The following is a 14,260-nucleotide window of genomic DNA, read 5'->3' as shown; positions in this document are numbered from 1 at the left end:
GTATTTAGACTGGAGTTGTCCTTCACCTGGGACTACAGGCTTTGAACAAAATGTGCTCGCCATCAGTTGTGTTCAGCTACTGAAAAGCTGGGTTTAGTGATCTGTGGTGGAAACTCAAAGGAGTTTCAAAATACCTGTATTTAAAAAAAAAATGAAAGGATTCCCTGAAGCAAAGCATTATTTTAGAGGTAATTATGCTATGTCCAAGGCTCTGCTAATGCTAGCTCCAAAAGGCTCATGAGAGCTGATGGTCAAATTTTCAATATGAGAGCATTTACACCCTGGAAATCTGCATCTGCTATAAATCAAGGCTTGATTTACTGTTTTGATGATTGTTTAGACTTAGGAAAGTGATGAAGAAAATACTAATAAAGTAGATCAAATGGCAAAGTGTGTCATACACACTGCTCCCACCACCCCCACCCCCAAGAGCTGATTGTTAAACATTGATCAGCACACCACTGGTTATATCCCTTTCTATAGTAACAAACAGGCAAACAGTATAAAGCATAAGTCACTGTCTGGCCCAAAAGTGAAGGGTGAGGACTGAAGGGTTTGGGAAGTGGTGTGAATAAGGTGAAAAGCATTCTCTTTTTCTGAAGTTTTAAAAGAAATTTGATAGAAATCACTTGCTGATTGTTCATCTAGGGAGGAAGACAGATGCCACCAGTCCCCTGTTGTTCCAGAAATCAGTTGTGTGTTGGCTAACTTCAGATATGTAATTGCCTGGTTCTTGCTTTTAAGCCATTCTTTTGGAGAAATCTGCTGAGATTCCCAAGGGAGTGGATTCACTCCGGAGTTCTCAGATGCTCTTAGAGACTCCCCAGACAGTGTTAGAGAGACACCCCAGCCACCCCCAGAATTCTCCAGGATGTCTCAGGAAAACTCTACCTCGGGACCCAAGACTTCTGGGATAGTCTGGGTCCTAATTTGGTCACTTAGGGCTTCAGTGTTACTCTGAAGGAGTTTAGGCAGAGAGATTCCATACCACAGGAAAATGCAAACAGAGTAATAAAACCAAAAGCAAAAAAAAAAAAATCTCAGAGGGACACCAAAATTTACCACGAAAAGAGCTGTGAAGAACCCCTGTGGAAAGATTGGAACTGCTTGCTTTGTGTGCTTCACAGAAGGGTATAGCTCTAATTAAGAATCTTTCTAACTTCATTACTGACTTATTGCCTGGCTTCTGTACCTCAGTTTCCCAATGGGAAAAATAAAATAAAGCACTCGCAATTTTACTTGTAGTGTACCTTTTTTATACATAGCTGGTGATTCTTGGCAAAAAAAAAAAATCGACCCCTTACTCTATTGTCCACCCCTTGAGACTGAAGTGAGTAGCTTCTCTTGCTATCTTAATTCTCTTCACAACGGAGCCGAGAGACTACTGGCTACTTGAGCAAAGTCACGAGGCTGCCAAACTTTCCAAGTATATGTGCTATTTATTGCATCCAGTCATTGGCATTAAATATAACATAGTTCTCAATATATCCTTGGACAAAAGCACAATAAAAACATTTACGTCATTTAACCAGAGACATTAAGTTAATATAATATGTGCTGATTTCCTGGGAAGAGGAAGTTGCAAGATCTTACACAGAGAGGGGTCACCATGGATACTGGCCACTGGAAATCACAGATTTTCACAGTATACATCACTTAAAATGAACAGAGGATGAAAACCCCAAAAGAAAGCTGATGATGTGCATAAGACTATACTAAAAAGATATCCACAAGGCCTGGAGAATGGTTTGCTCTCCCCCCAGCAGGACAAATGACAGAGACCCACGTCACGCTGGGCTCGCAAGCTCCGGCAGCGAGGCTGGCCAGGCTAGCATCAAGCTCTGTCACTCGGCTGTGGGTTGTCTTCCCTTTGAAGGTGGGGGTAGGGGAGAAAAGTGGCATGCTCTACAAGCCTCATTACCAGATGAGCTGACCTAATTAAACACATTCTAACTCAGTTATCAGAAAAGTCACCAAAAAGAAATGAATGCTGATTGCCTTGTCCCTTTTGGAAGGAACAGGCAGATGACAACTGAAATCTGACATACTTGCTAGAATGAAACCAAAAGATTAGGGGGAAAGGAGTCTTTTTGGATATTTCAACTAATAATAATAGTGTATTCCTTAGATACTGCATAGTATAGATTAGCACTTTGGTAGCTGGTTCCAAAGGAAGAAAGGCTGGACTATAACCTTTAAGTTTTCTCACGGAGGAAAGACAAATTTAGGGATACTAACAAACTTCATAGTGCTTTAAGGAGCTGGCTCACTTAAAGCTGGACGCTAATTAGCACAAAGAAGTTCCCGAATGATTTTTAATAGCCCCTTTCTGTTTAGGGTAGTACACTTTCCCACAAATAACTCTCATTGGTTTTTTAACAAACACAGAGTAGTAATAGGCTGAATTTCTCCAAATCAAACAAATAATGTTAAGGGAAAATTCTGTGTCTTCACTGTGTTGCCGCCTCTGCAGTCATATTTTGCTCTCCCACCAGTAAAAATTTTCTGACCACAGATTACAAACTTTATTTCCGATGACCAAAGAAAGAGTAAGTGAGAAATTCAGATTCACATGTGTTTAGGCAAGGGTAATAAGGGGTATTCTGGAAATCCACAATCTAATTTTTGTCTCTGACATCTAAATACATCAATAATACATAGAGAATCACATCCCCTCTGAGGTACCCCTCCTGTCCCACTTTCCTATGATGATTTCGGTCTCAGTTAAACAAGCGAGATGTTTACTTGCAACGCTCATTAAATTTACTGGTGGTATGTGGGGCAGAACACTTGAAATGTGTAATGTTAGCAAGTAGGCTGCATTCTTTCCACACCTAAAAACTGAGTGAGAAGGTCTTCTTAGTCTGCACAGAAACAGAAGCACAACACCAAGCAAACTATCCCCCGCCACAAAAACACCAGAGCATCTAAGACGAGCATAAGCAATGAGAATATATTGCACTACACATGCAGACTGAGGGCTTATGGAAGGGAGAGTTGCATTTCCATTAGGCCGGTGCCCTTGAATAAGATGCATGGTGGTCATCTTCACCTCGGTCACTTCCCTTGGTCACTTTGCACGGCAGACAGTCCACATTCAATCATAGTCAAGGGGGTTACTGTAAAGGAACATCAAAGAGACAATTACCACGTTGACGGGGTTGGCCCTTCTTTGCCGCATGAGCTTTTCTAAAAGTGAACCAGTAAAATAAGTCTCTTTCAGAGCTTTTCCCTCCTGTTACTGCACTGGCTACAGACAAGACGAGCATTGCAAAACAAGGCAAGATCATATTCATTAAATATGCCCCATCAGTTTTACTGACTACAAGTTTGGAGATGGAGGTCAGGGAGAACAAATCATCAGTACAACATCTATGCTCGGTTTTTGATTGCACCTACAATGATAGAGAATAATTTGGAAAGAAAAAAAAGGAAATACAAAGATATCCAAGTGTGGCTCAGAATTCAAATATATGGACTCTAAGGCAACTCTTAGAAACCTAGATGCAGCAGGATTAAACAGAGGCAGCTATCAAAATGTAAGCTGGGTTGACAGCTTTAAATGCATCTACTTACGCCCCTTCTTCTCTTAAGAGAGCCAGGAATTTTCTCACCCGGTATTCAGGATCCATCTAAATATAACAAAAAAGATCAAGAAGCCAGGTTAGCAATATGCTGCACTTCAGTTAACTGTACATTTACTTCATCCTAAATAAACACTAACACCCGCATTTCAGTAACCTCCTGACTAACCAACAGAAGCTCCTTATCAGTCTTTTCTCCATTAATATGATTTATAACAGAATACCTAAGTTGTTTTGAAGCAGAGCTGGACCTCCCCAGGGAGCTTCCCACATTCAGGGCTATAACAGGGTGTCATCATTTTGACTGGTTTAGTTGCCCTTTCACACAAAACACATCAGGAGTTCCTTAGCTATTACCAGCATAAGAAAAACATTACATGTTCATGAAGACGTATATAAGTAACTTGGACGGGTGGCCATTTACAAAGAGCTCAAATTAAATACGTTTCACAGTGGATTCACAGTGGTACAGTGGATAGAACTCAGGAAAATCTGAATTCAAATCCGGCCTCAGATACTAGCAAGTCATTTAACCTGTTTGCCTCAGTTTCTTCATCTGTAATAATGGGGATAATGGCATCCACTTCACAGGGTTGTTGTGAGGATCTAATGAGATAATATTTATAAAGTGTTTAGCTTATAGTGCCTGGCACATAGGAGGCACTATATAAATGCGTATGCCCTTCTCTCTTCTCTGTGCCCTTCTCTAGTGATTAAGAGCTGACTAGAGGAACTTGTGGTAAGAAAATCCTCTCAACCAACCAATACACAGAGTCCGGTCAAAAGAAAAGCAAGACTAAATTTGAAAGAAAACAAGTTTAAATGATATTAACTTAGTTACTGGTCCTAAACTTGATCAAATTACTAATCAAAAGAATTATGATTAACTCTGTCATGACCAACACTTTCCCCTCTCTAGGTCTCAGAGGCCCCACCTAAAAAGAAGGATACAGCCCACTGTAACTCCTGAGGGTGTTGTGAAGATGAAAACGGAAAGAAGGATGCTGGAATTCCTCAAGAAGAGAAGCAGGACCTCTGATGATCAATTCTGTTAATAATCACATCACTGGCTTTCATTTCTAACCTGTATGAAGTGAAAATAAATTTCCCTACCACTTTCCACTCATACTGGTTCAGCAGATATGGGAAATAATTTAGAAAATGATCACATCAAAAACATTTCGAGTGCTCAAAGAGGAGCTTGGATTGTTAGAAACATACCTAACTTTGAAAAAATGTTCCAGGATGAGAGTCTGATTCCCAAGAGGGAACTCCCTTCCCTCCAGGAATAGCTTTCAGATACTCAGTGCAGCTGTGGGCACATATGAAACTGGATTTCTTTTTAAGATTATTGACTTTTTCTATCTTAGGAAACAAGAAAAAGAGTTTCACATGCATCACAGCTGAGAGGTCATACTACAAATGACTTAGGAAAAGTGTGAATCTTTAACAAAAGAAACATTTTTTGGGGGGGGTATAAAACTACATGTGAATCAATTGTGAAGTTTTTAAAAAATGAAATTGGCTGCAACTCTGTTGTAGTCAGTACTTGCAGGTCTTTGCCCATTTAATATATTTAATATGTGTGAGCAATGACTTACTGACTCGCCTGTAGCTATGGAATTAAAAGTCAAGAGAAAGAGAGGAAAAAAGTAATCTAGATAAATGACTTTATTCCCTCAGGTGACATCTAGTCAGAGCAGATCCTCAGTCCGGTGCAAGTTTTAACAGAATTGTGTATAGTGAACAGAGAGGTAACATGACTTATATTCTGCTGAACTACATGCCTCTTCACTTAGGCTCAGCCTCTCTTAAGCAGATCTAAAGAGAATTCATTCAGCTGCACGAAATCCATTTGACATGAAGGAGTTCAAACCTAGAGGTTTATGAAATGTCAGTCGGCTGAAGATTAGGCCCAAGTGCAACACTCTTCCTTTTACCCCACATACATAAGAGGCATTAACTTGATCCCTGACTTGGAGGCATCAAAGGAAGAAGGTGGGGGTTGGGGAGAAAAGAGCTACATATTTTTCTCCATGCAATGATTTTTTTTTTAAGTACTGAGACTAAAAAATGAAGAATGCAGCTGAGCACTCTGACAGATTTATCTTCTTCCAAGAAAAGAGCCAATACACCTGTATCTATACCTTTACCAAAAAGAATCTTGAGCAATGTGATCAGCCTGTAATTTTAATTTACTGCTCAGACTGCAAGTAAATCAATTTATTAAAAAACAGTCCAGTTGGTAGATTAATTCATCCTCTGGAAGTTTAGGTTCCTAAGCCATACACTGAAAAGCAATCAGGAGGGGACACATTTTTATAGAGTTCACGTTTTTCTCTAACCAATTGTTCATGAATCCAATGACCAATTTCAGATTTCTCTTTTCATTTAATGCATTCTCAATAGTTTTTTTTTTAAATCTGCTTTTGCTGTGAAATATATTGAATGGAAAAGGCAATTTGGGATGCCATTCTCAAGATACAGCTGGGAAAATATGAAAAGACAGGTAACACACTGGATTAGAAATATTGCCTGGGCTCACATTTAATACCTTCCAGAGTGAGAGAGAAAAACTGACAAAGGACAAAATTACTAGGAAATTTCCTTCCCTGTGAACTTTGTGCAAGGACAAAGCTTGAGACAGTAGAGATAGAGGGCTCCAATTCTATTGTCGTAGGGTTTTCATTGAATTCTACCTTTCTGAGTGGGTAAATACACTCCAGAATATTCTCCATTTTAGCACTCTAGCACAGTGTAGAAAGAGCATGGGGTAGAGTTCAGAAAAGCTGTCATGATGGTCTCATGGAACCATCAAACCGTTTCATGGAACCAGTACTATACTGGGAGCCAAGAGCCCTGTGTTCTCACTGTAACACCACTGCTAACTTTGTGATCATCAAGTCACCTTATTTCTTTGGGCCTCATCTGTAAAATAAAGGGGATGCACAAGATTATTTCTAAAGTAATTTCCAACTTTCAAATGTTATGATAATAATCTATGATTTGTCCAGCTTTCCTTTCTACTTTAATTCTCTCCTCTTTCTAATATCTCCTCTCCCCATGCAAAGTAATTCTAGTCACTAGAGAGATTCTTGAGTCTACCTGGGTATGGTACATCTAGATCCTGCAGGGTGGCCAAGATTGAGTTTCATATTAGACATGAGGATGCACACATGCATAAAAATATCATAGATTATGAAAAATCACCTTGTCCAGGCCATTCATCATATGGATTAGGAACGTGAGATCCAGAGAGGAAAAAAATAACCAGGCAATGGGCAAAGTGATGCCTGGATCTGAGGTCTCCTGATTCCCATACTTATCCCTGCTGCCTTCATCATACCATCGTGACAACTACAGAGGATTGTACATATGTGAGGAATCAGTGACAGTATGCCCAAACTGCTGCTATAAAGTGAGCAGAACAAACCCCAAAGGTTTCCTTCAGAAGATGTGGTTAAAGGACCACTGAAGCATTTTATCAAGCAATGGAGCACAGAGATGGAAAAAAAAATTGTTAGGGGGAAAGCCTGATGGAACAGAAGAGCATTAAAACAGTATAAGCAAAACTGATCTACGTGGTCAAAGTACTAACTTTGGAAGAGAATAAAATACAAAAGAAATAAACAGAAGAAGGGGAAGCGAGGTGGTGCAGTGAATAGAGCACTGGCCCTGAAGTCAGGAGGACCTGAGTTCAAACACTTGACACTTACTAGCTGTGTGACTCTGGGAAGTCACTTAACCCCAACTGCCTAAAAGCAAAAAAAAAAAAAACACACACAAAAAACCCCCCTCAAATCTAACAACCACAACCTTAAATGTAAATATAACAAATGACATATTAAATGGAAATCATAACAGAAAGCAAAATCTAACAATCTGCTGCATACAAGAAACACAATTAAAAATAAAGATAAAGAAGGAAAACAAGAGGCTGGAGCAAAATTCGCTATCTACTAGTTGAAGCCAAATAAGCAGGAGTTACACTGATGCTACTAGATGACAAAAAACAAAAATTTAAAATTTCAAGAGATAACAACTAGGAAAACTATACTTAAAGGAACCATACACAAAGAAGCAATATCAATATAAAACATATGTACCAAATGGCATAGCATCTAAATTCATAAAGTGAAAGTTAACTGATTACAAAAATAAAAATACATAACTAATTGTAAAAAGACAAGTAATAACATGATAACTGAAAGTCATTTTAATGTTCCTCTTTCAGAGCTGGACAATTCTAATAGAAAGATAAAAAGGGAAATGTAAAACTGAGCAAACTGTTGGAAAATTTAAGAAATGAAAGGCATTTTATGAATGAGAGCATTAAAGAATATACATATTTTCCAATAACACATAACACTTTTACAAAAACAGGCCATGTACTAGAGCACAGAAAAATTACATATAATTTTTTTTTCAAGCCTAGAAAACAGCAGTGGCTGACAGACTGGCCTGCAACTATAAGAAACAAGTTTTTTTTGAGTAAGTCCTTAGGGTAAGATATGATTCCCCAATCGACAAGCATTTATTCAGTGTCTACTATGAGCTGCTATAGGTAATTTTGTACAAATGGATTTTCTTTGTTCTTTGATCTCTCTGAGATATATACTTAGCAGCAGTATTGCTAGGACAGAATGTCCTAGGTACTTATGGGGTACAGTTCTGGACTGCTTTCCAGAATAGCTAGACAGGCCCCAGGTCTACCACTATTGTATTAGCAGGCAACCTTTCTACTTTTTAACCAGTATCAAATCCCTTTGAAGATTACTGCTTTTTAATACAGTTTGAAATCTGATATCATTGGTCCCTCTCTTTCCCACTTTTTCCTCATGATTTCCTTCGAGATTCTTGTCTTTTTGGTTCCTCTAGATAAATTTCATTATTATTTTTTTTCTAGCTCACAAAATAATCTGGCAGTTTTAATTGGTATAGCACTGAATAACTAATTTCAGCAGTATTGTCATTTTGGTTATATGGGCAAAATCTACCCATGAACAATTAATATTTCTTCACTTATTTAGGACTGCTTATTTTTGTAAAGGATTAAAATGATTTAACCTCCAATTAATTTTTAATCTTCTTTTCAAAGACCCTTTATTGAATATAATTTCTATTGCATTGTATTCCATACAGTGTCTAGTATTTCTGCTTTTCTGCATTTGTTCATGAGTTTTTTATGTCCCAATACATGGTCTGTCTTGTAAAGATGCCAGAACAGTCGAGAAATATGTTAACTTCTTTCTGTTCCCATTCAGTAATCACCAGAAATCTACCAGCTCTAATTTCCCTAAAGTTCTATTCAGGTGTTTAATTTCTTCATTGTTTATCTTTCTGTTATATTTATCTAGGTCTAAAAGGGATACATTGAGGTCCCTCACCATTATAGTTTTATTGTCTAATTCTCCCTGCAAGTTCATTAACTTTTCCTTTAAGTAGTTAGATGCTATCCCAGCTTGGGGTGTGTGTGTATAAAAATATTACCTGTTCATTACCTATAAAGCTTTTATACACAGTAGAGTTTTCCTGAAAATCTCTTTTATCAGGTTTCTTTTCACTGTTATCTGAAATCATGACTACTATCCTTGCTTTTCTGGCTTCATATGAAACATAACAATCCTACTCCAACCCCTTATTTGAACTCTGTGTGAATCTTTATGTTTCAAATGTGTTTATTATAGACAAGATATCACTGTGTTCTACTTTCTAATCTACTCTGCTACATCCTCTTTCATTTTATGGGCGAATTCATTACGTTTATGTTTATGAAGAACATTGCTTTTGTATTTCTTTCCATTCTGTCCTCTTGTACTTCTTTATGTTCTTTGCTCCCCTCTTTACAAAGAAGGTAATGAAAAAAAGGGAAGATTTTGTTTAACACAAATGATTTATAACTGAAGGGATGTTTCTGTTCTGCTTACCTTTTCTTCCCTTTGCCTAGTCCACAATCGTATTTTTTTCTTTCCTTTTACTCTCCCTTTCATGCTGTATATTCTGAAGTTGAAGTTTGTTTTGTTTATGACTACTCCCTTTCCTATCTTGCCCTCTATCTCTCCCTCTCTTTGTTTCTTCCTACTCCCCCTACTGAGATTAATTTATTTTTATACCACATTGTTGAAATGTGTGGTTACAAGCATGTCTGTGAGTGTATTCAACCTTTCTGGGTTCATTTCAGATGAAAATGAGGTTCATGGGATAACTGTTTCCTGGACCTTTTCCTTTGTGTTCTCACAGACTTCATCTTGTATACTACTATCACGTGAGAAAATAAGTTCTCTCCTCTTCCCTCTACTTCTCAGTATATTCCTCTATTCCAATCATTTCCTTCTTCTAGGACAATAAAACAGAACAGAACAGAACCACCCCTAGAGACCTTCTACCTGATTTATTTAAGTTTATCTATGACACTTGAAGACATTAAGATTCTGAGGACAATAGTTTTTCCTGCCTATATTAGAATATAAACAATCCATCATCATATAGTCCCTTCCAATGATCAAATGTATTTGTCTTTCTATGTTTCTTATGACTTCTCCATTTGCTCTTCAAAAATTCTGCTCAGTTCATCTAATTTTATCAGGATGTTTGGAAGTCCTCTCATTCATTTTCCCCCCACAGTAATCAAGTTTTGCTGGGTGGATTATTCTTGGTTGTAAACTGTTATCTTTGCTTTTTGGAATATTTTATTATAGGCTTTCCTCTCTTTATTCTGAAAGTCTTGTGTGTTCCTAAATGTAGCTCCTCAGTACTTTAACTCAACTCTTTCTGGTAGCTTCCAGTATTTTTTTTTCCCTTTGAACTGGAATCCTTGGATTTTGGTTATGGTCTTGCTCCCTTCTTTTCTTTTCCTTCTCAGTATATTCCCTTATTCTCCACCCCCCCCCCCATTTCCTTCTCCTAGGACCATAAAACAATAGAACAAAGCTACCTCCAGGTCTTCTGCCTGACTTACTTAAATGTGTGTATGTATACATATATATTGTGTGTGTATATATGTGTGTGTGTGTGTGCGTATATATTTTATGTTTATATGTATGTATATATATATATTTTATATTTATATATATATATATGTGTGTGTATATATATATATATATTTTATATTTATATTATTTACCCTTGAAGACAGTAAGGTTTTGAGGGGACAATTGTTTTTTCATCCTATAATAGGATGCATACAATTCATTTGTTTACATTCTAATATAGACACATTCCTGGGAGTTTTCTTTTTTGGTACTTCTTTTAGGAGGTGACTAGCAGTTTCTTTTTATTTTCATTTTGTCCTCTTGCTCCAGTTTTTATTTGTGATTTCTTCAAATACAGTATCTGGATTGTTTTGTTTTGTTTTTGGTCATGATGTCTAGGTAGTCCAAAGATTCTAAGAGTAGTGACATTTTCTTCTGCTTTTATTTTAAATCTTTTCCTTTTCCATTTTAAATTTACTTTAATATTTTTTGTCATCTTAAAGAGTTGTTGCTTTTGGTTTGGCCTACTCTAACTTTTAGGGAATTCAATTCTAGGGCAAGACTTACCATTGTGTATTTTAGGCATTAATTTTCCCTGCTAGTTTTTTCTCCATAAGCTGTTATTTTCTTTAATAGTGAATTTTCTATCTTTTCTTTCATTTCTTCCAGGTACTCCTTTATTTCTTGGAGCCAGGACATTTTTTTCTCTGAGGCTTTATTTGGACATGTGGTGTTATGACTCTTTTTTTTTTTTTTTTGATTTACCTCTTGGGCTTCTCTCAGTCCGAGATATTTCTTCATTATATTCAGCTTTTTGTTCTATTTACTCATATCTCCAGCCTAAATTTCTGAATTGGGGCTTTGTGTTCAGATGAGATTTTGTTCTTCTTAACTCTTGCATGGGCAAGCCCTGGTCCTGTACAGTGGATAAGACTTGCCCCTGCTTTCTGCAGGAATTATTGGGTTTTTGGCTCAGTTTCCTAGTAACTTAACTTGGGTTTTTTTCCTTGGCACCTTCATTGTCTCATTCTTTTTACATAGTTCCAAACCTAGATTGGGCTCTGTTGTGAGCCTGATAGGTCCCCACCCAGATGCTATTGAAATGCTGGTAGCAGGCCTTTGTTTCTGAGGGGCTGTATGAGCCCTTTCTACTTCTGTGGCTCAGGTAGGGGTTTCCCAGGTCCCAAGTTACCTGGTTGCAGTGCCTTGAGTGGGACTGCCTGGCTGCCTGGGCACTGAAGTGCTGTGGAAGTGCATACTAGGCTGCCAGTGCTAGCCTGGCCCCATCTCCTGCTGTTTCTTTGGCAGGCTGCCTAGGCACTAAGCTCTGGGCACTGAACAACCAAGAGCTGGTCCGGGTCCATGCTTTGGCTGCTGGTTGCCCTAGCTTTTCTATGCTCCAAGCTTCTGCTGGATTCTGGGATTCTTTTGTGCAGTTCTGGACTGGATAGAAGAGTCTGTAGCTATATTTTTCTAATTTTATCATTGTTTTTTCTACTGCATTCTCAGTTTTTTTTCCTAGGGTGATTGTGGGTAATCTAGGCTTCTACAGGTCTTAACACGCCATTAGCTTCCCATAATCCCAAGGCCAATCTTATTAATATCAATATCTCTGGTAGTATGCTATGGTTGTGAATCATGGAACATCACAACTTCTGAGGAATCTAAAGTGGAAGTCACCAAAGGACAACAGTGAGACACACAGTGGGCATATTACAGTTACAGAACTGCGTACAAGAAGCCGTACAGAAGAGATCAAAGAGATGTATGACTGAAAAAGAAAGTGGGCTGGTCGTATATGGATAGGGAATAACTGAGAGGACATTCTTCATGTAGCACTGGGACGATTGTAATGTAAGAAGCCCTGGAGGAAAGCCCTCAGCATGGTAGGTGGAGTTTCCTTTGGAAAACTAATAAGAGAGGGCATAGATGGATTCCAATTTTTACTTCTGAAGTGAATACTCACATTAGGATATTCCCAAATCCTTTGAAATACTGTAGAACACCTTAGCAATGACTAGTTTTTTTTTTAACTAAAAATAAGTTTGCCAGACGAGTTATTTAATAGGACACAGGATAAACATATAGAAAAGCTAGAGCAGGAACAAAAGGTAGAAGAGGAATTTCAGAAGGATGGAAAAAGAACACTGACAGTGGGAATAGAAAAGTAGTAAAGAAATTTCATGACTTATCTTAGGACTGGCCCTAGTCAAAATAATTTCTGTACAGGCTTAACTCACTAATGTGAGTACTTAATACACTACTGTACAAGTAGCAGGTGCACAGAAAATGTGCTGAATGATTTAAAAAATTGAAGATAACCATACAATTGAGATATTCTTTTGTACTAAAGTATAAAAAATTAAACCATAATCCAGTTAAGGTAAGTAGGGTAAAATGCAACAGACAGTAACCCCAGAGTCCTGGATTCTCAGCTCAGCAATACAACTCATTAATTTTTGACCCATGGCAAGTCACTTCCCTTCTCTGGGGGGCTCGGAGTCCCTATCTATGAAGGAGGGGAGTTGAAGAAGACATTCTCTAAGGTGCTTCCCATCTCTAAAGTCTAAGACAGAAATAACTAAAGCTCCTTGGAGCTAAAATCTCCTCATTTGTACAAGGAGGAAACTTGACTAGGTGATATCTAAGGTGATGTCAGCTCTAATGTTTCCTATTTCTTTGAATAAAAAGAAGGAAAGAATACTCATCAGATTATATTTCACAGTCTCAGAGGCAAACAACTATATTACACAAGACCTGAAGAATAATATAATAATATTGTTAGCTTGCTAAAATTAAACCTTTGTAAAATAAAATAATAAATCCTTTAATGGTATATCAATGATGACTCTTACTTGTAGTGACATCTCAATCAGCATTAGTAATTTCTTGATTCCTATCCACACCTTCTTTCCCTTGACTTGCTGTGCAATAGTGGTACGTTCTTTATCTTTAAAGTTACCCAAAAGCTAGAAAAAATGAAAACAAGAAATACTTAAATGGTACCTAAAATCCACGTCAGAAGCACAGTTAATTTTCACATTAATCCTTAAGAGAATGATTAGAATACTTTATTGATATTTAAATTGCTATGGTCTTCTCATAGTACATTAAAGTAAACCTTGATCTCGCTTTCTACATAAGTTATAACCCTGAATACATATTTCTTTTAAACAAAATTTGGTATAAGTTATAACCCTGAATACATATTTCTTTTAAACAAAATTTGTTATCATTTTACCACTGGCTGTATTTTCACAGAAAAAATTTTTTAACAAAAATATGTAACAATTATCACAGTGAAAAACCCTATTTTTACTTCAAGAAACATGCTGCATGTATTATAATAGAATAAATTGGTGTTTCATTCTCCTATAGAACCCTTGCAAAATAAAAGAAATAGAGGAAAACAATATACTTATTCCTCAAACAAATATTTAAGGCACACAAGCTAAAATACACCAACTATATTGACATTTTTTGGGGGGATTTCTCACTCTTAAACGGATTTTTAAAATACAATAATGAGACTATGTAGTAAGTCATAATGGTTATTCCATTCTAGCATTTAGCAGAACTCATGAGCTATAATTATGACATGGACATGCTTTTAACTAATCAACCAATCAATAAGCATTTATTAAGTGCTTACTATATGTCAGGCACTGTGCTAGGTGACGGGAATGCAAAGACAAAAATGAAACA

The 14,260-nt window shown here is 37.3% G+C and overlaps 1 protein-coding gene across 1 annotated transcript in view; it reads right to left on the bottom strand.

Moving 5' to 3' along the window:
- Positions 1-1,419: 1,419 nt before the first annotated feature.
- Positions 1,420-14,260, bottom strand: part of NSF (N-ethylmaleimide sensitive factor, vesicle fusing ATPase) — a 203,698-nt gene continuing 190,857 nt past the window's right edge. The window contains exons 19-21 of the mRNA XM_020997492.1: positions 13,411-13,524; positions 3,577-3,632; positions 1,420-3,119 (exon numbers count right to left, since the gene is read on the bottom strand). Coding sequence (XP_020853151.1) covers positions 3,098-3,119; positions 3,577-3,632; positions 13,411-13,524 — 192 coding nt within the window. The 3' untranslated portion in view covers positions 1,420-3,097. The remainder of the gene's footprint in view (positions 3,120-3,576; positions 3,633-13,410; positions 13,525-14,260) is intronic.

Source organism: Phascolarctos cinereus, unplaced genomic scaffold (assembly GCF_003287225.1).
Source record: "Phascolarctos cinereus isolate Bilbo 61053 unplaced genomic scaffold, phaCin_HiC Scaffold_5;HRSCAF=322, whole genome shotgun sequence".
Classification (NCBI taxonomy): Eukaryota; Metazoa; Chordata; class Mammalia; order Diprotodontia; family Phascolarctidae; genus Phascolarctos; species Phascolarctos cinereus.
Note: the sequence above shows the minus strand (reverse complement) of the source record. Positions and strands in the feature narration are given on the sequence as shown.